At 44.4% G+C, this 25601-nt stretch overlaps 2 protein-coding genes and 1 long non-coding RNA gene across 5 annotated transcripts; 2 read left to right on the plus strand and 1 right to left on the minus strand.

Moving 5' to 3' along the window:
• Positions 1 to 2281: 2281 nt before the first annotated feature.
• On the plus strand, positions 2282 to 5379 carry LOC130189740 (tubulin beta-4B chain-like). Its single transcript, XM_056408670.1, has 5 exons — positions 2282 to 2454; positions 3339 to 3447; positions 3541 to 3651; positions 3854 to 4098; positions 4179 to 5379. Exons 1-5 carry the CDS (start codon positions 2398 to 2400, stop codon positions 4989 to 4991), a joined length of 1335 nt encoding a protein of 444 aa, XP_056264645.1. The 5' UTR covers positions 2282 to 2397; the 3' UTR covers positions 4992 to 5379.
• A 506-nt stretch (positions 5380 to 5885) lies between these two features.
• dennd1c (DENN domain containing 1C) lies at positions 5886 to 16773 on the plus strand. 2 transcript variants are annotated; one of them, XM_056408667.1, is made up of 23 exons: positions 5886 to 6899; positions 7746 to 7810; positions 8258 to 8301; positions 8955 to 9004; positions 9078 to 9197; positions 9288 to 9357; positions 9452 to 9532; positions 9626 to 9691; positions 10529 to 10582; positions 10673 to 10783; positions 11031 to 11131; positions 11533 to 11578; positions 11692 to 11793; positions 12026 to 12151; positions 12353 to 12454; positions 12710 to 12800; positions 12878 to 12918; positions 13013 to 13063; positions 13132 to 13179; positions 13297 to 13404; positions 13561 to 13643; positions 13748 to 13958; positions 14944 to 16773. In XM_056408667.1, exons 1-23 carry the CDS (start codon positions 6883 to 6885, stop codon positions 15817 to 15819), a joined length of 2664 nt encoding a protein of 887 aa, XP_056264642.1. In that variant the 5' UTR covers positions 5886 to 6882; the 3' UTR covers positions 15820 to 16773. The 2 variants fall into 2 exon arrangements, with proteins under 2 accessions (XP_056264642.1, XP_056264643.1); XM_056408668.1 differs by lacking the exon at positions 9626 to 9691.
• A 302-nt stretch (positions 16774 to 17075) lies between these two features.
• LOC130189741 (uncharacterized) lies at positions 17076 to 23861 on the minus strand. 2 transcript variants are annotated; one of them, XR_008830863.1, is made up of 3 exons: positions 23759 to 23861; positions 17846 to 17924; positions 17076 to 17163 (listed from the first exon to the last, which is right to left on the minus strand). It is a non-coding gene; the product is annotated as an uncharacterized LOC130189741 (long non-coding RNA). The 2 variants fall into 2 exon arrangements; XR_008830862.1 differs by lacking the exon at positions 17076 to 17163 and adding an exon at positions 17224 to 17243.
• Between the last annotated feature and the right edge of the window lie 1740 nt (positions 23862 to 25601).

The raw sequence follows: 25601 nt of genomic DNA on the forward strand, positions 1-25601 counted from the left end.
CTTACTGTGGAAACTGAAACTTCAGCATCCCTGCTGCCACCATGTCTTGCTGCAGGTCTTTTGCATTCACTCAAGGGTGTTTGGCCACCTGGGAAATGATCTCTTCTCTTAAGTTTGGGGATAATTCTCTTGTCTGAACCATATTTCTAAAATGCTATCAAATTTCTTCGACAGTCCAGGTATTTATAAATATGTTCTATCTCAAGCACACCTGATACAACGAATGAGGCCCTTGATTAGTTGTATTAGGTGTGCTTGAGACAACACATTAGAAAATATCTTATTATATTAATCATTTATTTTATATATAGCGCTTCTCAAGGCACCCAAAGTCACTTTACAGAGTCCAGTAGTCATACACATACACAGTCATCCCGGTGGTGGTAAGCTACATCAGTAGCCACAGCTGCCCTGGGGCAGACTGACGGAAGCGTGGCAGCCAATCAGCGCCTACGGCCCCTCCCCCACCACCAACATTCATTCACATCCATACGAACCGGGGTGAGGCTGCGGTGCGTGTCTTTATGATGGTGGGGGAAACCGGAGTACCCGGAGTAAACCCACGCAGACACGAGGAGAACATGCAAACTCCACACAGAAGGGACCTGGAACCACCGGGACGACCGGGATTCGAACCCAGAGCCTTCTTGCTGTGAGGCGACAGTGCTAACCACTGAGCCACCGTGCTGCTCTTTTTATGAGGGATTCTAATAAGGGGTGCAATCATTTTGAGACTCCGGTTGTCAACCAAAGTGGCATTTTGTGTTGAATTAGGAGAAACAAGTACACCAGTTGTTTTTAGCTTTTTAAATGTGTCATTTGGTGAGTTGTTGATTGAAAACAGCTGAAAGTTTGTATATTTTGTCAGTAAACCTAATTTGCAATACGGGTTTAATTATTTTTAGTTCAACTGTATAAATAGATTGTTTCAGGATTTGATTGAATTGCGACACTTTATTCCATTTTGATTGTTTTCTTGGACGCCTGCAAGAAGAAGTGAGGCGTGACTTATTGTTTGATGACATTCGTCTTCCTTCGTCGCTTCCTTTCAGTGCTGTTTTCAAACTTCCTGCCAGATATTGGCAGCAGCATAAACAAAACAACAAGTTGCTTTATATGGCCCTGATCAGACACAGATTTATTTATTTATTTTATTTTATTGGTATATCGCGGAACCACACTGTTGGACCTTCAGACAAAGAGTTTTTAAATTGTGTTGCTCGGCAATCGTAATCAATAAATTGTTGTTTATGATTTATCACAAAGCATAAATTGGACGACAATAGCTGATAATACAATTTAAACGGATGAAAAAAACCTGCACAAATCTCAAGGATATACTAATTTGCCACCTGCTTTTAACAGCGAGGTGAAGTCATAGCGCCGGGTAACCAGCATAAGACAGCACAATAAGAAAAACGCGAATGATGTCGGGAGTCGAATCCTTTGAGGCGTTCAGGCCCTCCTGCTAAAACACACCATGTTGTTTAAATCTCATTAAAAGCAGTTACAAGCTGACCAGGCTGCTTATAAGAGCTAATGATGGACAACATGCAATTGTGTCTATACATGCAAGACAATCACTGAGCACACTGAGGTCCTTTCTTCTGTTTGTCTTTTGGGAATTCAGCAGCTTTAGCATCTCAGAGAGGCGTCGTCGCGTTGGCCTTTAGAACAGATGTCGAGCCAGAGCACCACGTTTGTTTGACGAATAATGAACCTGGACATGTGCAATTCAAAGAGAGGCAATGGGGGGTGGGGTTGAAAACGGACCCCACCCCCAACAGCACATTTCTTTGCAAGCTCACAATAGGCCCTAAAACTACAAGTCTCTGCATGACATAAGCAAATTAATTTCATGCCAACACTATTCCTATCCAGGAAATGACCAAAGAAAGCCAACACCCCAATTCACATATACAGAAGCCATTGCAGATATAAAGATATTGTGCATAGTCATGATGTGATTATTGTATCATTATTTTCCGACTGATTTATTAGGATTCCTTGGCCATCACACTCCGTACGCTTTAACTCCTTCACAGGCTGAAGTCTGCATGCCTTTAACCCCGTGAATCAGGCCGTAAGGAGAACCTAATCCCGGCTGTTCATCCTCTCTTGTGCCATCTCACACCCATTTCAATCCTACGACAACAGGCCCATATTCCGGTCGTACCCTGTTCCCGTTGCTATGGAGATGACATCATGCTGCAACATAGGGATGTGCTGCGCAGCCGCGGACCGATGGGCAGGGCCAGAGAGAGAGAGCTTACTACGGAGCCACAGCTCCTCGGCCATTCAGTCAGACAGTCAACTCCCCCGAAGAACCAGAGCCCCGTCGTCAGCTTCGCCTCTTTCTCTGACTGAGACTCCAAGCACACACACCACACCGACAACATGCGTGAAATCGTGCACCTGCAGGCCGGGCAGTGCGGGAACCAGATTGGAGCAAAGGTATGAGAGAGCACGCAACACTCGTCCACGTTTTAATCTAAATAGAGTCACGTTTATTTGCTTCCCCCTCCCCCCCTTTTTGTGTTTTTAATGACTGAAATGAAGTCGAACCGTGTTTTATTGGCGACGTGTCGGCGGCGCAGAGGCCATGTTGGCCACAGGAAATACTAAATAGGTCAACCCGGCGGATTGCAAAATGTTGAGCAAGGCAGCGCACAATAGCATCCTTGAGGATGGGCGGTGGCAAGCCGAGACATCCCCCGCTACGCAGCTGATTCCCTTTATATGCACGACGGCTGCTCCCTGCGCGTGTCTGGTCAGACAGACAGAGAGACAGAGAGACAGAGATGGGTGTGGCTCAGACGCCGAACATAGCGGATCGTCGGCGGGCACGCGCGCAGTTTTACAACAGTCACATTTTTTATTGGTATTATAATAAAGCCCAATGTGCTGCTTTGCATAAAATATCTGCATTTCAATATAGCTCGACCCATCCTCCCCAGATATCTGTGAACCGTGATATGTGTTTTCAGGGTGTGGTATTTGAATGATATTGCAATATTATTCTGGGGCTGCAACAAAACAAAAGATTTATTATATTTTACTTCCGATAAATCCATCCAGTTTGCTTGAAAATTACCTAAATGAATATTTTTGAGTAAAATTTCCTTTCAATCACCCCCGCTCAGTTTCTCACCACAAGAACTACTGCGTCATTTTAATCGTATTTTCAGTTTTTTTAGGATGACGTTTTATGAAAAACATGTTTCATCCAGCTCTGTGAAATCCTCCTCCTCACCCCCCCATAAAAAGCCAATTTCCATAACCCTGTTCTGAGGTATTAAAATGCAAGTGCGTGTGTTTTCTCTCTAATCCGTCTGCAGTTCTGGGAGGTGATCAGTGACGAGCACGGCATCGATCCAACAGGAAGCTACCATGGAGACAGCGACCTGCAGCTGGACAGGATCAATGTCTACTACAATGAGGCTTCAGGTCAGGACTGTAAAACACTACTTCTAGGTGTTCTCATCTTCCATCTGGTTATTTTCCAATAAAAACGTTCTGACCCATGCATTTGTGTTGCAGGTGGGAAGTACGTGCCCAGAGCCATCTTAGTGGATCTGGAGCCAGGCACGATGGACTCTGTTCGCTCTGGCCCCTTCGGACAGATCTTCAGACCCGACAACTTTGTCTTTGGTATGTGCCACACACACACACACATATGATGGTCATAATGAGCCATTTTAATAATTAGCATATTCGGGCAAGTTGTTGTATTCCATTTAGAAACTATCTTTTATTTTATTTTTAAATGAACCCATAGGGGGGGACAAATAAGTCTAAATATTTAAAGTGATGGTGTAACTCTAATTAACGGTAATTAACCCTTTCCATCCAGGCCAGAGTGGAGCTGGTAACAACTGGGCGAAGGGCCACTACACAGAGGGAGCCGAGCTGGTGGACTCGGTCATGGACGTTGTGAGGAAGGAGGCTGAGAGCTGCGACTGCCTGCAGGGTTTCCAGCTCACACACTCGCTGGGCGGTGGTACCGGCTCCGGTATGGGAACCCTGCTCATCAGCAAGATCCGTGAAGAGTACCCCGACCGTATCATGAACACCTTCAGCGTGGTGCCCTCTCCTAAGGTACATTTATCACTGCTGGGGTTTTTTTTATTTTAAATATACCTTTTCTGACTCCTTCCTCACCTGTTCTACCTCCCCAGGTGTCAGACACGGTGGTGGAGCCCTACAACGCCACACTGTCCATCCACCAGCTGGTCGAGAACACCGACGAGACCTACTGCATCGACAACGAGGCCCTATACGACATCTGCTTCCGCACCCTAAAGCTCACCACGCCCACGTACGGCGACCTCAACCACCTGGTCTCCGCCACCATGAGCGGCGTGACGACGTGCCTGCGTTTCCCCGGGCAGCTCAACGCCGACCTCCGCAAGCTGGCCGTCAACATGGTGCCCTTCCCTCGTCTGCACTTCTTCATGCCGGGCTTCGCCCCGCTCACCAGCCGAGGCAGCCAGCAGTACCGCGCCCTGTCGGTGCCCGAACTCACGCAGCAGATGTTTGACGCCAAGAACATGATGGCGGCCTGCGACCCGCGCCACGGCCGCTACCTGACGGTGGCCGCCGTGTTCCGCGGCCGCATGTCCATGAAAGAGGTGGACGAGCAGATGCTCAACGTGCAGAACAAGAACAGCAGCTACTTCGTGGAATGGATCCCGAACAACGTGAAGACGGCCGTGTGCGACATCCCGCCCCGCGGCCTCAAGATGGCCGCCACCTTCATCGGCAACAGCACGGCCATCCAGGAGCTGTTCAAGCGCATCTCTGAGCAGTTCACCGCCATGTTCCGCCGCAAGGCCTTCCTCCACTGGTACACCGGCGAGGGCATGGACGAGATGGAGTTCACGGAGGCGGAGAGCAACATGAACGACTTGGTGTCCGAGTACCAGCAGTACCAGGACGCCACGGCGGAGGAGGGCGAGTTCGAGGAGGAGGGAGAGGAGGAAGCGGCCTAAGGCCGAAGTCGCACGTCATTTCTCAACTGCACTCGTCTTAAATCCATCCAACCATCATTCCACTTATTTCTCTCCTGCTCTGTTCTCTTTCTCTGACTCCTCTGACCCGAATGTTTCCGTTTGCCTCTCCTCTCTCTGCCACTGTCGGCCCCCTTTCCTCCAGCCACAGTCGGACTCACTACACTCTTATCAACTCGCAGTGCTCCTATAGAAGTAGCTAACACAACTGTGCTTGTGGTCTTTTGTCGGTAGCTTTCTCTTTACATCAAGTCATCACCGCCAGTCAAACGGTACCTGGGCCAAGTATTCAATGAAACCGTTCGACACAAATTTGATCACTTGTCTGATTCGGCATTGATGGAAATAAATTTGTTGGGGGAAAAAACCCCATTTTTTTTTGTTTTTGTTCTATGTAATATATTTAGAATTTTAAGACATTTTAAAATGGAATGCATTCACCATAGATACAAATTAAGCCTTACAACGGTAGGATGTGTGTGTATAAAGTGTTGCTGACACCTTTCTAAAAATAGATTGAGTAAAATGAATCTGAAGCCTTCAGTTTTAAGACGTCGCATCATGAAGGCAACAGAAAATGGATACCTACAGATTAGGCAGTAATGCTCCAACGCCACTAGGGGGCAGTACTGCTACATGACTAGTGCCTTTCGGCCTCTTATGACTAACGCTTCAAATAACCAAATGCTGTCATGGCACATCAGAAATACTTCCTCAGTTTTTAATGTAGACTATGACATAAAGATGCATATCTTACTGCTTAAATAAAGCAATGAAATAAGCCTCAACATCATCTTAAGGGTCTTGATACAATACATTAAGTATCTGCTGTTTTGGATACCATTTGCCTCGTGGCTGTGAGTGTAAATAGACGCCCCTGTCTATATTGCTTGAACAGGCATCAGGAGTTATGAAGTTGAATGAAAAATTAAATTGAAGGTGGACGAAGGAAGGAGTTTTTCTTAAATGCAATTCTCACTGTGCAAAAATTGTAAGGGTTATAGGTACTGGAACCCAAAAGCACGACTAACAACGGAATGCAGGAGGAGGCAGTTTACTGTGTATTTCAGGCAGGGTCAAAACCAGGTAATCAGTCCAACAAATCCAAAAAGGGGCAGGCAAAATCTTGAGTCGGGTAAACAGGCAAATCGGGTCGTAACAGGCAGGTCAGGGAGAAACTCTAATAACGCTGGAAGGTTTGGCGGTGACACACAAGACAATCTGGCAGAGGACAAGTGGAAGTGAGGGAGCTAAATAGTGAGGGACTAATGAGGTGATGGGCTGCAGGTGAGAAGGGCGTGAGGACCAGGTGAAGGGAATGAGGGACAATCAGGTGAGGATGACAGGATCTGGAATGACAGGAGAGTTAATGAAACATGTAAGCAGGACGAATTTAACTAGGAAGGTGGGGAATTCGTGACAAAAATGCTATTTCCTTAACTTGATTATTCCTGAAACTGCTGAGATATATAATACTTGTGTTCCTATAAATCAAAGTTTCCTTTTGACCTGATGGCTGCGAAATAAATTAAGTAGCTGAGAAAATCTATAGGTCATAAAAAAGGAAACTGAGGGGAAAATGATGGAAATCTAAGAAGTAAATGTGAATGTTGAGAGCTTGGAGAGGTGGTCCTATATCAGATGTCACATGTACACACACACACACACACACACACACACACACACAGTGCACATATTGACAGATCAGGAAGTGTTCTGTCACTCTGATTGCGCTGATTTCGCAGACTGCTGCTGCCGCTGCTGTCTGCCTCCATTTACACATCAGATCTGAGGTGTGACTCTCATCTCAGACACCTGCTGAAGATCTCTGCCCTCCTGGACCAGCACATGGACACAGACGCATCCGGACAGCATGGGCTCCAGACTGAAGTGAGTTCATCTTTAACATTTATGCTCAATTCCCTTCATTTCTCGGCCCCTCGGTCTGTTCGTGTGGTTTTTATAACTTCCTCTCACAGCTGCACAGGAAGTTTCCTGCAGCAACTCTGTTGCCATTTGTGTTCCATCTTTATTTGTTGCATATGACTAAGCTCATAATGTTTTAATGTAATCACACGTAACCAGGTGGAATACATACTTAAGTAAAAGTAGCAATGCTATAGTGTAGAAATACTCTTTTACAAATAAACGGCCTTCATTTAAAATGTTTTTTTTATCATCAATAGATAACATGTAATCTAAAATTGTATTGAGCTGGTAAAAATGTACCTGATTTGAACTACTTTAAAAAAGCTAATTTATTGGTTGATTGATAATTTGTCATAATAATCTCAATCTGCAAATATATGTTACGTGGAGTAAAACATGCATTATTGACCTCTGCGAGGTATCGTGGAGTAAAAGTATCATAAATAAATAAAAGTTACATTCCATCACTGCATGTATCTCCCCTTAGACATACCATGTATTGGTACACCTGTTGTTTCCTAAACCTCCTGGTTTTGTGAAATGATGGTTTGAGTGATATGATACATGTTGGGCAGATTCCATGGAATGTCTCAGCATTAATGTGGGCATGTTTTGGTCTCTTTTGGGCATATTTTGGTCAGTTTTTGGTCCCTTTTGGGCATATTTTGTTCACTTTTGGCATGTTTTGGTCAGTTTTGAGCATATTTTCCTCCTTTTTTTGTCACTTTTGGCCACTTTTGGGCATGTTTTGGTCAATTTTGGTGGTAGAATCTCAAACGAGTGCCGTGCTCTGTCTCTTCCTGTCAGAGAAAACCCTGAGCGAACCTTCTACTGGTTCTTTGAAGCAGCGTGCCCCGTAGCCCGAGACAAAGGTGAGTGGGCCAATGAAGCAAGTAGAATATAATATTTCCTGAGAAGCTTCTGTCGTCTATTATGGAACTGTGTACATGTGCAGAGGGATTTGTCAGCAGCAGAGAAGTTGATTAAAATTGTTCCTCAAATTCTTCCCGTCACTTTTATTCACCTTCTTCCTGTCATCTTCCTACACGACACACTCTACCAATTTTAGTATCAACCGAAATCCGAAAATGAAATTCATAACACACATTAATTTCTCGTTATGAAATGATAAGATGATATGACTCTGTATCTGAAGGTGTTTCTGCTGGAGCTGAGTTGCTCATACTTCCTGTCATGTGATCATAAAAACCCACACAGCGTGTCACACTTGAACCAGAGCGCAAAGTGTTGTGGTTTCCCTGTTGGACGGAGCGGCTCTCATCATGATGTCCATTCATTCATTCTTCTCATTGCTATAGATCCTGGTGTACTGTTTCAGTTTCCAGAGGACTTCAGTGATGAGGTAGCCACTTTTAATGTGTTGTAATATACATGCTGATGTATTGTCACGCTGTAATGATTGAAATGGCTTCCTTTCGGAGGCTTTTTAGCGAGAGGTGTAGCCATGTTGGCTGGAGCCAGCCAGGCCTCCACTCAACCACCACAGCTACTACTCAGACAAGATGAGATGCAACGCTGTTCATCCTGAGGGGAAATTGTTTTGCAGTTGCAGAAAGTTGAAGTAAAAATATATAGAGGTCAAATATGAAATATGAATGAAGGTGCAAGTATTTAAATATCAACACAGATCCACTATTAGGGAATTAGCTACTTTTAGGCCCTTGTGACAGACGTCTTATTCCCAATGTCGAGTGTCGAGTCTTTCTGGGCACGTCATTTGCATCACGTGACCCGGAAGTTGTCATTTCACTTTTTTTCTCCCAAATTTTGAATTCACATCCCAGCGTTTTTACCTGTGGGCTTGGACCCGGACTAACAACCTGCAAACACAACTGAGCTCCCCATCAACCTCACATGTATATTGTGGTTAATGCTATTGAGATATGATTATAGCAGCATTGACATTGTCACAGTGTTATCAGTGCTGTAGACTTTTATATGTTTGTTATGACATTTTTCACATTTTATTTTACACACAATTTGTTCTCACTCCAGGAGTCTTGTCAAATGTTACCCAGGTTCTGCTTCCCATATGACATCCAAAGGTGAGTCTGCTCTAAACTCCAGTCTGTATTTTTATAGATACATTTCCACCTCTCACTTCATTCCTCTCCACAGAGTGAGGGAGGGAGCGGCCGTGCAGCAATTCACTTTTGTTTTGACCGACCTCGAGGGATGCCAGCGGTTTGGCTTTTGCCGTCTCACCAACAACACAAACACCTGCCTTTGCATCCTGAGGTACGTTTGTGTGAGGGGGGGGGGGGGGGTTCGACCCATGCCTTCAAACATCGTGATGAAAACCCTCTTTTTAATCAATTTGAATTACAGTTATCTTCCGTGGTTTGAAGTGTTTTACAAACTTCTCAACAACTTGGCGGATTACCTCACAAAAGGACAGGTGAGGTTTCCAGTGTGTGTCCTCTCCACACACACACACACACACACACTACTGTCCGAGTCTCATTGCTCACGAAACATGATGTCCTCGACAGACCAATGAGATGAAAGCGCTGCTGGCGGCCCTCTACAAGCAGCCCTTACCCCCGGCAGCTGGATCTGTCACTCTGCAGATGGTAAATCTTTAATTGTCCAGTGAGAAGACGTCACAGTTTCACTTTGAGGTCGTTTTGTCAGTGGTTAGCCGGTTGTGTGTGTTTTTTTCTGAGGGAGAGCAGCTATTGGTCAGCACAGAGGGGTCCCCTCCTGTTGGACACCCAAAGGGACAAGAGGGGGTGAGTCCCACAGGGGGTTCATGTGGTCTGAATATCTGCTGAGTGGACTCAGACTAACTCCTGCTGGAAGACTTTACCTGTCTGTGCTTGATGTGCAGACTAAAAACTCGTCACGCACCCCTCTAATAAAAATGTGTCGGCCAAACGCAACACGATGTGCACTAACGTCATGCCATGTGTTGTGACTGTTGAATGTACGTAACCCATCCGTAACAAATAACCCTCGGTTGTACTGACCGCACAGCAACATGTTTTGTCTCACGAGAAAAATCAAATTAACGCTGCAGCTGGTCGTGTCTTGTGGATTTTTTTAATTTTTAAGAGTTTCATTCTCAAGTAAGAAATCCTCCGCTTGAAAAAAACATGAATTCAAGTTTCTCACGCCACATTTCTATTGAGAATAGATCATTTTGACGAAAATTGTTAGCAATATAGTTTTAGCGTTGCTTGATTTGGTAACGGCAATACAGGAAATTATTTGTATTCTTATTATCCGTAACTTGATACAGCTCTGATACAGTGGGAACTCTCCACCACTAACAATGAAAACGAATAAAGAGAGAGGTAAATACTTTACATTTGGTTAGATTGCATGTACATCTTAAGGATTATAGCGTTAGGTCGTGTCACAGTAAGACATTTGCTTACAATAGTTTGCATCTAACAAAAGCATTATTTAATGGAGGCAGCATTTTAGAATGAAACCATCAGTCTGATCCTGTACCCTGTAATGCGTATGTCTGTATGTTGCAGCCAACAGAAAGCTAAAACATCCAATAAACTCCCCCAGTTTCTTATTATTGTGTCGTTTCTTCTTTTTTCTCTCGTGTCGACCAGGTTCCATACTTCATTGCTCCAGACCCCAGAAGTCTCCCTTCCATCCCTGAAAATGTGAGTATGGAGGACTAGACTGGATCCAGGGTTTAGTTCTGTCCACCTTGCCCAGTCAGACCGGTACGCGTGTGTCTGTGGCTTCCCCAGAGGAACCTGACGGAGCTGATCGTGGCAGTCGATGTGGGCAACCTGCTGCAGCTCTATGCCAGCACGCTGTTTGAGAGACGCATCCTCATCTTTGCCAGCAAACTCAGCACTGTAAGAAACACATTTGAGTTCTCCGACTTGAGACTTCATTCTGTTAAATACGATGTATGTCCACCTTCTGGACACTAACCTTAACCTGTAACCGGATTCTGCTGAATGCAAATACTGGGAAACCAAAACCGTTATTCTATCCTGAAGTCACAAATTGGCAACCGTGTGTGTGGCCGACCACACGGAAACTCGTGAGGGTGTGTGTTGTCGTCTGAAACAGTCGTCCGTGTGTGTGTGTTGTGTGTAGCTGACGTCTTGCGTGCATGCACTCAGTGCGGTGTTGTACCCGATGTACTGGCAACACATCTTCATCCCTGTCCTGCCACCCCACCTGCTGGACTACTGCTGGTAAGAAGTCTGTCTGTCTGTCTGTCTGTCTACCTATCTGACTGTCTATTTGTATCGGACTGTCTGTCTGTTTGTATCTAACTGTCATGTCTGTCTACCTTAGTCTGTCTATCTATATCTGACTGTCTGTCTGTCTGTCTGTCTATTTGTATCGAACTGTGTGTCTGTCTGTTTGTATCTAACTATCATGTCTGTCTGTCTACCTATCTGTCTCTCTGTCTGTATCTAACTGTCTGTCTGTCTGTTTGTATCTACAATCATGTCTGTCTGTCTATCTGTCAATGACAGATTCACTCTTTTTTATTTGTTTACAGTGCACCTATGCCTTACCTGTCTGTCTGCCTGTCTGCCTGTTTGTCTGTATGTCAACAACATATTCACCCTTTTTGATTTGTCTCCAGTGCACCGATGCCGTACCTCATCGGGGTCCACGCCAGCCTATCGGAGGTAAACCTCTAAATAAAACCGTCTACATACTCGGATGCTCTAAACGTGTGAATCAGGTGTGTCCCCACAACCCGACGGACCAACACACCCCAGTGTCTGTGTCTGTCCAACAGAGGGTGAGGAGTCGTGGGTTGGAGGAAGTCGTCATTCTGAATGTGGACACAAACACTCTGGAAACTCCCTTTGAAGACCTGAAAAGGATTCCTTCAGACGTGGTAATACATCAACTGTTGTAATAGAAATTAAAACTAATACTCCTGTTTGTGTTTCAGTGATATGAACACCGTCACAGGCTTTAGATGTCAGTCCCCCTCTCCTCCTCTTCACATGTTTCCTGTCGCTCCATCATGTCCTCCTCAAATGATGTCGTCTTCATCGTTGTTGCCGAGCTGGAGTAGCAGCTGCTCTTGGATTACATCACAGATATAAACGTGCACATGTCTCCAGGTGTCCGGGTTGAAGGCGTGTTTGAAGCGCCAGGCCGTGTCTCCTGGCTGCGGGGTCTCAAGGGCCTTCCTGAAAGCTCAGGCTCTGCTGTTCGGAGGCTACAGGGATGCGCTGCAGGGTCAAAAGGTCAACCATTGGAAAAAGGCTTATAAGTATTTATTATGATAAAACAGTTGAGTAAATAATAAAGAGTTTGTTATTGCTTTTGTTATCTCATTTATATGCATATGTTCCCTCCATTTCAATGGACGCCTCTTCCTGCCGATGTGTATTTGTGGGACTCATTCTTCTCTCGTGTTGCGCCTCTCTCCACATCTCTGTTTGCAGGAGGGTGAGGTGTGGTTCAGCGAGGAGCTGTTTGTAGATCACAAGTCTGCCAGCATGAGGCAGTTCCTACAGAGTGCCATTCATTTGCAGTCCTTCAAACAGGTACGGGCTGTGCGTGGTGTTGTTTACCGCCCCCTGCTGGACAGATAGTGCAATTACAACACTGGCGAGGGGGCCTGGTGAACAAAGAGTTTTACAGTCAAGTAAACACATTGCAACTGTTGCTAATAAATGCCTGTGGACATCCTTTGATGCAGATGCAAAACATTACTGATAGATTAGTTCATCCTCATGTTAAATGTAATTATATTTTCATCAAATAATATTTCAGAAATGATCGTTTGTTTTGTTTTGAAGTTCATTGACGGCCGCCTGGATATTCTGAACGAAGAGAAGGAACCAGATGATCTCTTTGAGGAGGAGATATTAAAGTGTGAAGCAGCTGCAGGTGCGTGTATGTGTGAGGGCGCCTGTGTGTGTGTGTGATTTCACATTATTTACGCATGTGTGTCCGTCTCGTAATAGGAAGAAGCAAATCCTATCAACAGTTAGTTGGTAACTTAAAGGTAAGTTCATTTCATCTTTAATGAGACAGTTTGAAGCTGGTTCCCGTCTTGTTGAGAAGTGCCAACACAGAGGCGCTTGTACTACTTTTGACAGAAAGGGGGAGGAGCGCTGATCCTGAACATGAAGTCCAAAGCAAACATGAGGGTGAGTGCAAGCCAAGGTTGGTTGGTCTGCGTTACCAAAATAACTCATAACGACTTCAATCTCTGCAGGCCAAAGGTCTCACCAAGTCTGGTTTGAAAAACCTGCTGATGCACAAGGTGGGTCAGCGTTCAGGATGCTACAATGTCATGTCATTCTTCTGTGGTTTGACTATAATAATCCATATCCATGTGTGTGTGTGTGTTTGTGTGTGTGTGTGTGTGTGTGAGATTCAGGCTCACAATGAAGAACACACCCTTCAGAGAGGAGGGTCTGTGTCGCACCGCCGTGCCCAATCTGACTGCTTGCAGAACCGCCTGCCAATCACGCCACACTTCGGGAGGGTGAGATATGTCCCAAAACAACCCACACATCTATTTGCATTAATATTCTATGACGCTGGAACAGATGCCATCCACACGTCACTAATCTTCTTATTGTACTGTCCTGCTTCTTGCATTGCTCTCCTTTCCTATCCCTTTGCTTATTCGGCATGTCAGTCTCGCCCCCGTCGGCCCGGTAACAACCTGAGGGCTCCCAGAGATGAGGAAGACATGCAGGACACTGGAGACCCGTGGGCCGGGTGAGAGTCAGAGACGAGCTGACAGGTGGAGAAATGTGGAAATCCCCGTGCGGCTAAAAGAAATGAGACAAAGCAGCATCTATGTTCTTGTTTGTGCGCTTCAGAGCTGTGTCTGAGCCCGCGGTCCATCCTGACTCTGAGCGCCAGGAGGATGAAGAGGAGGACGATTCACCGCTGTGTGACCCGGAGGAGATGGATCTGCTGGGCGAGATCTTTGACACGCTCGGCTCGCGGAGCTCCCACGAACGAGGCCTGCTGTACGGGACACGCAGCCTGGATCTGTTCGCACCGGACAGCCATGACTATATCACAAAGGTGAGGAACTGAGGAGCTCTGTCATACACACACACACACACACACGCATGCACACACACTCGCACACACACACACATGCACACAGACACACAGACACAAATGCAAACACACACACACACAGACAGAAGCCCATATACACACACACGCATGCACACACACGCACACACACAGACACAAACGCACACACACACACACAGACAAAACCCCACATACACACACACACACATGCACACACGCACACACACATGCACACACAGACAGAACCCCACATACACACACATGCATGCACACACACGCACACACACAGACACAAACGCAAACACACACACACACAGACAAAACCCCACATACATGCACACACGCACACACACATGCACACACAGACAGAACCCCACATACACACACACGCATGCACGCACACGCACACACACAAACGCACACACACACACAGACACAAATGCAAACAAACGCACACACAGACAAAAGCCCACATACGCATGCACACACACGCACACACACACGCACAGACACACAGAACGCACACACATGCACACGCACACACACATGCACACACACAGACAGAACCCCACATACACACACATGCACAGACACACAAACGCACACACAAGCAAAAACACACACAAAAACAAACGCGCACAAACACACATACAAAAACACACACATACACACACATTCCTGTCCTTCTCATAACTGCAAAAAGAATAAAAAATAATGATGTAACTATTATATTTAATAATAACGGCATAAAGGAGATGGAGAGGAATAGTCATGTTAAGTATGTCTTTAAAAGATCCGCATCGAGCCATTGGTCAGTATGACATCTTATTGTGCTCACAAAACCTTTATTTTCAGTTTGTATATCTTCTCATCAAATTTCTCTGCGAAAAGTCTTTGAGTATTTAGTTCATCGGTTTCTCATAAGGTAAGGAACTTGTCATTTCTCTGGTGGTTGTGTGTTCCTCAGGGCCGTTTTCCAGCCAACCCGAGCCAGGAGAGCCTGTCTCTGTCCATCAGCGGCAGCCTCCACAGCTGGAATCAGGAAACCACCGAGGAGCTGTCAGACCTGACGGAGGACTCTGATTGGCTGTGCCTGGCACCAGAGGAGGAGGGGACAGACAGTCTGCTGGCAGTGTGTGAAGTGGGGGAGCAAGAAATCAGAGAAAGGGAGGTCAGAGAGGAACAGGAAGAAGTCAAGGTAGCAACAAATGGGAAACAAGAGGAAGAAATAGACGACGGGTGGAATAACTGTGAGGAAGTGAGGTTAGAGGTGAAGACGGAGGGTCGAGAAGAAAAGAGAGCGAGTTTAGGAGAGGACCCCGGAAAAGAAGTGGCTGATGAACGATTGAGAGAAATGGAGGACGTGCAAAATCCAAATAAGGAGGTAGAAAACGAAATGAGGGAAATGCAGAAAAACAAAGCAAGAGAAGAAGAGGAGAAAGAAACGCAGGAGGAGAAAGGTAAAGAGGTGACTTCAAACACATTTATAAAAACGATTCCCTTTCCCCTCAACCCCGAGGAGGACAATCTGAAACCCACAGCTCCTCCTGGGCCTCGGAGTCTCACTGTGGACCCTCCAGCTCAGAGGAAAAGGAGGGAAGGAGCAGGAGCGAAAGAGGAGCAGGAGAAGAGGCAGAGCCCCTCTCCTCCGAAAGAGCTCCCTGCTGTCGCACGCTTCCAGTCTCCGGCGTCCGGGACCGCCGAGCCGGCCGGACCGGGGAGACCCTGCAGCTCGCCGTGTGACTCAGATACACCCGAGGAGAGGAGACGCTCAGAGGGCCACGAGGACGAGGACCTGCCTCCGAGCAAAGTGTCTGAACTGAAGAAGCGATTTGAAGCTTAGAAGATAAGACTTTGAAGAAGTTTGAGTTCTTGCTTTCAACAAATCCCACAAAAGCACCAGAATAGAGCTATATGGTCTGTTCTATATCACTTTTTTCAGTGATATATTTTTGCAGCCAAGTACCCATTTGTGGGTAAACACACAGCGCTGTGCCGTCAGTGTCCGATTTAATATTGAGTAGATATACAATTCTGTTTATGAACTTGCACTATTTTTGAAATGACTTATTTAATGGTTGCGAATTTTAAATATTTGTTTACAAATCTCACATACCCCCTGGAGTGCCTTCACACACCCCCAGGGGTACACTCCCCCCCCCCATTAGAGAACCACTGTCTCAGATAATGTAAAGTGGGTCACACATATGCAGCTTTAAGCAAATGTGTATGAATATTGTATACTTAATGAAGTAACCTGCAGTTCAATTTAAAGTGATTATGCAGCACAGTTGAAAATAAGAGTTCAACAGCGAGGATAAGTCACGTTTTGCATATCAGCTGTACCGTGTAATGACCCCATCAGTCACTAATACGTGAACATGTGTCTGCTTGTGTGAGAGAAATGCTCCATCAGCAAAAAAACTGACAAATTAAGCTAATTATTGCATTTGTGGTAAGTCGTCACACAATCTGAATAACTTAAAACATAAAGTAAAAATGTTCGACGTCTAAAATCCATTCAATGATTTCAATGATCCAGGATGAAGGCGGCAAAGGAATGTGCACATTACAGATTTATTAACGGAACACCTTGTGGACAATACATACTTTTTTTCCTTTTTAAATTTAACTTCTTGACATAAAAGTGCATCACAGTCAACAGTGTTTTAATCAATATTCTTAATTAGTGCACATAGTGTAAAACAATTTATGTTATATATATATATAAATACAGTAGAGTAAAAATATACCAACATCTGTACAAATACAAAATAAATTCAGCTCATGTTCCTTATGTGGCAGGATGAAAGGAGTGTTTTTGAGAAACGAATACCACAAAAACTCAAATGACACACACTTCCTCTTTTTCCTGCAGCGATAGAATTGAATTATCGGCGTGTCCGTTGTCACCAAGAACGAAAAGGCACAGACGGTGTTGCGTCTCAAGATGTCGGGGTGCAAACACGGATCGAAACCTACGGGTTTCCACAGCGGTGGCGGGCTGGCGAGTCCGCTGCAGCGTGTTGGTCATATGAGGCGTTCTTCTTTGGGCAACGGGAGCTGCAGGCCAGGTTTTTCAGATCCCGCCGATCCCACCTGTTTCTTCTCCTCCGCACTGGGCCTGTAGGTTCCCTCCAGCCTTCTTTTCTTCCGGATGACACACAGCAGCAGCAGCAGAGCCAGACTGAGTAGGGACAGCACGGTGGACACAAACACCGACACGGTGGGTGGGATTAACACCTGTGTCGCCATGGTGACGGGCAGCTGGCAAAGGGAGGTCACACACACAGGTAAGGCAGAGACTTCAGTCAATGTATAACTCCAGGTAAAACTATTCATTGATGGCATGCAGCATGTCAATTAAAAAGTCCATGTAATGATTTAGTATGCAACATCCAATATATATAAAATCAATTATAATATATTATTATATATGAAATATATAATAACATATATATATTATTATATATGAAAAATATAATCATATATAATAAATATATTACATATATATATTATACATAAAAATATGATATTCATCTATAATATATATATATATATAAAAGCGCCCTACAGTCTTCGAGTCAATGCATAGCAGGTCAACTGAATATGCGAAAGAAATATATATTTGTCTCCAGGCAGGTATGAATATATTCCTTAAACTGAGCTTTTCTTTTGTGTATATATATATACACACAAAAGAAAAGAAAAATATATATATATATATATTTTCTTCCCTATAATAAAGTACCAAAATAAAATACTACTTTCCAGGAAACATCCTAGGAAATAACAGACCCATAAAACCAATAAGTCTCCTTAATAGCAACGATGAGGAGATGATGCGGCCGTGTTTAGTGTGAACTCACCTCCCTGAGGAATAGAGAGTAGTGGTCAAGTCTGTGAAGCCTTTGTTCTTACATCTGGATCATCACAGCACCGGTTAGACTGAAACAGACAGGTCAAAAGGTCACAGTCCAAGGAGGTGCAATTAAGATCATCTAGGTTAGTGAAAATAAACTAAGAGAGATATGTCAAACCAAAGTGTGGGAAAGATAGCAGCCTCCATAATAATGCATGGATTTCAGAAGGGGGGGGGGGGGGGGGTCATCAGCTCAGGTATACACAGTGTCTTTGTGTCTGATGCAGCCAGTTAATGAGTGACTAAGAACCTCACAACTGGGTGACCTCAGTGATCTGAAAGCAACTTAACGGTCAAGGAAATACGCTTCTCCCACCCGTTGAGAGCTTTGAGTGAGATCTTATCAACACTTATGGACAGTTAAAATGTTTAGGAGGAGTAATTATCATCTCGCATCCCACGACTCAGTCAAGACCAGAACTGCAGCTTTTTGCTGAATTGTTTGAAGACGAGCTGCTCTACAATTCTTGAGAGAAGAGCGCCACATAATTGTTCTTGCATCATTTATGTAAAACATTAGGACACATCATCCTTCAGAACAACGTAGTCCAATCTAACAACTCATTAAAGTCTAAAAGGTCAATCAACACTCGTCTAACACACAACAGAGTTTCTGTTGAGTTGGTTTCACACAGGTATTCACATGCAGGAGGGCGGTTGTATTGGATTGGGTTACATTCTTTGGGGGCACTGGACAGAATGTTAGGACCTTAGGGCAGAGGAGGTAGAAATAAGTCGTAATGAGTTATAAAATACTGTGTGAGCATATGACAAGTGCATGAAACACATTATAAAACCAATCGTTGATTAACTAAACAGGAAATTAATTGGAATATTGATGTATATGGACTTACAATTTGGTTAATTTCTTCAACAACATTGTAGTTCTTCCAGCATCTCAAATGTGAGTCTTTAAGCTTCTTTGTGTATTCAGAAAAGTGCTATACAAGTTTGAATTATTCTTATTATTGTTTTTATGCATGCATATTCATTTTTTTGTGAATTCATTGCTTGGTTTTAGACATTTCCAGATGGGAATTTACCATGTGGGGCTCTGGGGAAGCTGCAGCTGGCATTTTATAGGACAAACAATAAAGTTGAATAATGGAAAATGATTATTGATTGTCCAACGTTAGTCAAATAAATAAATAAATGAAATACACCTTTACTGTACCTGCATCACTATACTCTTCACATTTGACAACATGTGTGACTGGGGCGTGAACATGAGTCTAGAACTTAACGTCACATGTTTACCAAGACTACGTAAGAACACAGATATATCAGTGGCGGGCCGTGGGCCTGGGGCCTGGGCCTTCAGTGAGGTCCTACACAGTCCCACCCGAATTAATCCACCTCTTATTACTATCATTATGATGCCATGGCTCTTGACCAGGGCTCAATACGTCGATCGCGGCGTAGTATTGGTAGATCACATGACATTAAAAAAAATTGGCCCGCCCCCGTCATTTTCTCTATAGCACGTCTTTGTTCATTTATTAAACTAAACAGCCGTCTGATGTTGATCGTATCTACACAACAGCATGTCATTTCTCTCGGCTCTCCGTCTCGCGCGCATCGGGACGGCGAAAAAGAAGAAGAAGAAAGTCACTTGCACTAGTTTGTTCACTCAACAGGGCATTGTCGCACCCAAAGCAGATTTCAAGTATATGCTCGACCAAATCGACATCTTCTCCTCCTTCCGCCATTGTGGGTTGAAAAAACAGCTTTGTAGTCCGCGAATTAATTCCTTTATCAAATTCAGTTTCCTAGTTCTGAGGTTCTGCATCTACCTGCCCATAGACCCCGCCTCTCAATATTAGTAATCCAATCAAAAGACGTGAACCTGTGCCGGTTCCGGGGCCAGCTAGAAGGCCTAGAGGAGCCAACTCTAAAGCTGATTGGTTGACACAACATCGTCATTCCCATTCACTTGAAGCTACCAGCGCCCGCAATGTTTATTCTGAAGGCCTAAGGGCAGATTTTAGCCCCCTGGCAACACACGATGGCTGAATATGATTGGATAAAAGATCTAACATAAAGACCAGCCCTCCAAATCTCAACCTGGCGCTGGCAGCAGCGCAACCAAGAGGAACGCTATGAAATTAAGAGAATAACTCTTACTCTGGGAAATAATTGAATACATATTTGTGGGGAAATATATTTAGACAAATATATATAGTTCTACCGCTGGGGATGAACACACACTCTCTGTGACCGAGCACAGTGTGAGGAGGGCTCTGTTGAGGGTGAACACCAGGAAAGCTGCAGGTCCAGATGGCATATCTGGGCGAGTACTGAAGACCTGTGCTAACCAGCTAGCTCCAGTGTTCACCACAATATTCAACCTCTCCCTGGCTGAGTCCGTGGTCCCCGCCTGCTTCAAGAGATCCACTATTGTCCCTGTGCCCAAGAATGCTTCTCCAGCATGTATGAATGACTACCGACCGTGGCCCTCACCTCGGTGGTCATGAAATGCTTGAGAGGCTGATAAAGGACTACATCTGCGCCTTCCTCCCTTCCTCCATGGACCCGCTGCAGTTTGCTTATCGCCCAAACAGATCCACGGATGATGCTGTCTCCCAGGTACTGCACACCACACTCTCTCATCTGGACAGCCAGAAGGGGGGCTATGTGAGACTGCTGTTCATTGATTATAGTTCAGCTTTCAACACCATAGTCCCTCCAGACTGGCCGGCAAGCTGATTGAGCTGGGACTGAACACCCCTGTGTGCTTGGATCCTGGACTTCCTGACCGCCAGGCCACAGGTGGTCAGGGTGGGCAGACACACCTCCAAATCCCTCACCCTGAACACAGGATCCCCAGGGTTGCATCCTCAGCCCCTACTGTACTCCCTGTACACACATGACTGTGTGGCCAGGTTCAGCTCAACACCATCATCAAGTTTGCGGATGACACAGTGGTGGTGGGCCTGATCTCCGACAACGGCGAGAAGGCCTACCTGGAGGAAGTTGCTGATCTGTCACTCTGGTGCCAGGACAACAGCCTCATCATGAATGTCACCAAAACTAAGGAGCTGATTGTGGACTTTAGGAGGGTACAACAACAGAGGACGTACTCACCACTGGGGATTAACGGGACTACTGTGGAGAGGGTGAGCGGTATAAATACCTGGGAGTCCACATCACCGAGGATCTGACATGGTCAACGAACACAGACACTCTGGTGAGAAAGGCAAGGCAGCGCCTCTACCACCTCAGGCAGCTGAGGAAATTTAAAGTTTCCCAGAGGATCCTTCAGTCCTTCTACTCTGGAGCTGTAGAGGCGTCCTGACAGGAAGCATCACAGCCTGGTTTGGCAACTGCTCCGCTCAGGACAGGAAGGCTCTGCAGAGAGTAGTGCGTTCGGCTGAGCGCACTATTGGAACTACACTCCCACCCTGCAGGACTTGTACACCAGGAGGTGCAGAACCAGAGCCGGCAGGATCATGAAGGATCCTCACCACCCCAACAACAGACTGTTTCAGCTGCTGCGGTCAGGCAGGCGCCTCGTAGTCACGCTGCAAGAACAGAGAGACTGAGACGGAGTTTCTTTCCTCAGGCCATCAGGACTGTGAACTCCGACCTCACCAGGACCCCCACATAGACCCACACAACTGCCCCTCTTAGGCACACACACACACACACACACACACACACTGTAAATATTGTGTTGTTTTTTATTGTAAATAGTGTGTACTTGTTGCCCTTGCACATTCCTGCTGAGCATTGCCACTTTCATTTCACTGCACACCCTGTGTGTGTATGTGACAAATAAAACATCTTGAATCTTGAATCTTGAATATATTCTGATGATGTTTAGGCCAGCAGAGAAGGCCTTGCTGGCCCTGACGGCCCGCCACTGAGATATATATATATTAGGGCTGTCAGCGTTAACGCGTTAATCTATGCGATTAATTTGGCCGCGTTAACGCACTAAAATATTTTAACGCACTTTTTTTTTTTTTTTTTTAAACCGCGGCAGTACAGTTTGACACTGTTTCCGTTTTTAAAACAATCATTTCTCCGCGAAAATAAGGAGCAGAAATCAGTTAAACTCGTGGATGAATCAGTCGGGTTTCCTCCTGCTCCTCCTTCCTCCCGTCTCCCCCTCTGATACTCAGAGGAACGAAGGGGCGACGTGCCGGGTGACGCGGCGCGGAGAGAACGTGACACACGAAACCTTCAACGTGATTGGTCAAACCAATGAACACTCAGTAAATCACAAAGGACCTCCCACCTCACAGGTTAGGCTCATTTAGCAGCCTATCAGTCAGACAACCAGAGGACACGGCGCGAGGACAATGAGGCTCATTTCAGAGCTGAGATTGTTCTGGAATGTTTGATGTATAACACGTGGGGGTGTCACATGCAAAAGACTTTAAACGGTGAATTTAATTTATTTTGTAAAATGTATAAAATGCCCCCAGCCTCCAGAGGGTTAACGTGACATATTTGAATGTCAGTCAGTTACCAAGGCCACTGGTTCTGCTGCTGTTCAATGTTAAAGATGACAGGACCAATGGGGTCTCAATATACTTCTTTTTTTTTACTAATCTGATGTTTCACTGAAGAAACAATTTATCATCAACGATATTAAATACCTCGCTGGCACTGTATATGTAGGAGCCTGTTTGAAAACACAGGTCTGTGTGAAGTTTTGTCTTTAAAAAGAAGGGAAACACTTTTAACCCTTGTGTTGCCTTCGGGTCATTTTGACCCGATTAAATATTTAACCCTCCCCCCGCCTTTGGGTCATTTTGACCCGATTCAATGTTTCACCCTCCTGTTACCTTTATATTTGCTAACATATTTTACCCTTTGGGTTCAATTTGACGCCAGCAATTAAAACCTCCAGAAAATTATTAGAATTAATATTGTTTTCCAAGTTTAAGTGTAAGGCACTTTATGTTTGTTTGTTGACTACCGAAAGAACACCGACATTAAACATTGAATGGGGTCAAATTAACCCGAAGGCGGCAGGAGGGTGTAATTGATTCGGTCAAAATGACCCGAAGGCAACACAAGGGTTAAACGGTGAATTTAATTTTTTTTGTAAAATGTATAAAATGCCCCCAGCCTCCAGAGGGTTAACGTGACATATTTGAATGTCAGTCAGTTATCAAGGCCTCTGGTTCTGCTGTGTTCAATGTTAAAGATGACAGGACCAATGGGGTCTCAATATATATATTTTTTTTACTAATCTGATGTTTCACTGAAGAAACAATTTATCATCCACGATATTAAATACCTCACTGGCACTGTATATGTAGGAGCCTCTTTGAAAACACAGCTCTGTGTGAAGTTTTGTCTTTAAAAAGAATTAACTTTTAACTTTTAATTGCGATTAATTAATCGCAATTTCAAAATGTGCGATTAATTAGTTAATTTTTTTTAATCGATTGACAGCCCTAATATATATATATGTATCGATGTAGAAGAACATTGCAGAAGAAGAAAGAGGAAGAAAATATCCTTCCTTCCCCCCCCCTGTAAATAAATGCTGTTTTCTTCAATCGGACTCAGAAAAGGCTAAATGTCCTCCTTCATCCCAGGTAAATATTCACACCGACAAAACACTTTAAAAGCGGCCACGGGAGGAACCGCGGGCGCGAACGCACACGGCGGAATGCAGCAGGTCCTGCTGCACCTGTTCAGCCGGTGCCGCGTCAGCGCAGGTGAGCCCGCAGCTGCCGCCGCTGTGAAATAACAGGTGAAACCGCTGAGAGGCAAAACACACACGAAGCAGCTCCTTAAGCTCCGTGACTCATGGGGAATGTTTCGGTTCAAGCGCTCAACCCGGAGGCGAGACGCGCTATCCGCATTTAAAAGGAGATTTGATAAACTCAGCTCGGGTTACCTGGCTGTTGTTGAGCGTCCAGGTGAGATGACCGACGACGTGACCCCGACGTGACTCTCGGTTCAAAGCGACAACACTGTTAATCCAGCCGGCGGTCGGTGTGTTCGCGGCATAGCTGCAACTATTTTGTCGCCTACCTGTCCATATGTAAATGAGCCCGGACACGTGTCCCGTCTGCGCCAATCAGAAAAGAGATCCGTATTTCTCTCTCTCTCTCTCTCTCTCTCCAATAGGCTTTATTTGCATGAATGTTGCAACAACAATATTGCCAAAGCATCAAGACACAGCATCACAAAAAATATGCTAATCATATGGATAATATATTTTTTAACATTTATTTTAAATGTATTTAACCAGGAACAGCCTCATTGAGAATAACAATCTCCTTCATGTCCTGGCCAAGACAGCAGCAGTAGCACATTACACAAAGTTTCAGACAATACAACATAAAACAGTGACAGACAATATAAAAAAATAACGCTTTTTTTTTAATAACAGAAAGTATCTGTGTGTGTTCTTTGAAACCAGAGTTCCAATAAAGTTTTTTTTTTAAATGCATATTTCTCTCGCTCTTTCTCTCTGTTCTTTTTTTTTTTACCATCAAAAAAATGTGTACGATTAAATGAGTTCTTGTCTAAGTTTGAATTTGCCTTTTTTTCTTGTAACCACTTATTTCTGGACTGGCAGTGTTTGCTGTATCATCAATCACTCCTGATATCAATAAGGTTTAATAATTATAGACAAAGGGCCTTGTGTAAGTATAGGAGACTGTTGTTTGTCGGCTTTCTGGAGTGGCCTACTTTCATTATGACTATTCAAACAAACTTCGGTCATGTCCAAATAGTAGAGCCCCTGCCGGAACAAAGACACCTGTGTGTGGCTGCTCTTTGCGGGATTGGGCCTTATCAGAAATGAAAATAAAAATGAGTCATCCAGAATAAAAGTTAAGCAAAGTAATGTCCAAGTCGCTTCATTTTGTTTTACAAGTATATCCTTTTGTGGCAGGTGTGGAATGAGTATTAAAATGTACGTGAGAGATCTGAGATCAAACCTTCGATCAAAAGAAATAACCTTTGAAAGTGCAACAACAAAATGTGGACCTTAAACTTTACCAACTGAATGTTCAGTGTCAATCCACCTTCTGTTTCCAATTGATAGTCCACATCATGTGTAAGATGCAATGGATGGGATTTAAAACACTGCCATGCACTGCAAAAAAGTGAAGTAGACGCTTTATTAGGCCTACAAACTTAAAAATACTTGCAAAAAGAATACATGCCTTTACCATTTAGAAGGCATTTTGTTTGAAGAAATAGTTATTAGTTAGGCTTACTGTGATTTGATTTATTTTTGAATTTGATGAGAAGATTGATACTATATGTTTGCCTGTTAAATATAAAGATATAGGGTTAGCTTATTTTAGCAAAAGGCAGAAACATGTGGAATCAGCCTGGCTCTGTCTAAAAAGAATTCATCTTTCAGACGCTCACTATAACATTTTCTATTTGGTTTGTTGAATTGGTAAAAGAAAGAAAAAAACGGAAGCAAAAAACGTTACAATGTAGTTTTATTTGTGGTTATGAGCCGAGTGTCTTATTGTCACCGTGGGCTTGACGGACGAAGGCATCGCCACACAGAATAATTCGGGCATCCTGGTTACCTGGGGGACCAAAAACGTCATTTTCCTTCTTCAGCATCCCAATAAATTCAACAAATAAATAAATAGGCCCAATAAATGAAACAAAACAACGTAAAAAATATGTTGATATAATCATGAAACAATGGGACCCCCCTTTTTTAGAAAAACTTAAATTAATAAAATAAAAAGTATTTAAATTACAGC

This window comes from Pseudoliparis swirei, chromosome 24, assembly GCF_029220125.1.
Source record: "Pseudoliparis swirei isolate HS2019 ecotype Mariana Trench chromosome 24, NWPU_hadal_v1, whole genome shotgun sequence".
Classification (NCBI taxonomy): domain Eukaryota; kingdom Metazoa; phylum Chordata; class Actinopteri; order Perciformes; family Liparidae; genus Pseudoliparis; species Pseudoliparis swirei.

Excerpts from the sequence above, each read along its gene's own strand:
- dennd1c (XM_056408667.1), top strand. Across the intron at positions 12,455-12,709 it reads ATTTGCAGTCCTTCAAACAG|TTCATTGACGGCCGCCTGGA; the intron begins GTACGGGCTGTG and ends TTTGTTTTGAAG. Across the intron at positions 12,919-13,012 it reads AGTTAGTTGGTAACTTAAAG|AAAGGGGGAGGAGCGCTGAT; the intron begins GTAAGTTCATTT and ends TACTTTTGACAG.
- LOC130189740 (XM_056408670.1), top strand. The coding sequence starts at position 2,398 with ATGCGTGAAATCGTGCACCTGCAGGCCGGGCAGTGCGGGAACCAGATT. Across the intron at positions 3,448-3,540 it reads CTACTACAATGAGGCTTCAG|GTGGGAAGTACGTGCCCAGA; the intron begins GTCAGGACTGTA and ends TTTGTGTTGCAG. Across the intron at positions 4,099-4,178 it reads GCGTGGTGCCCTCTCCTAAG|GTGTCAGACACGGTGGTGGA; the intron begins GTACATTTATCA and ends CTACCTCCCCAG.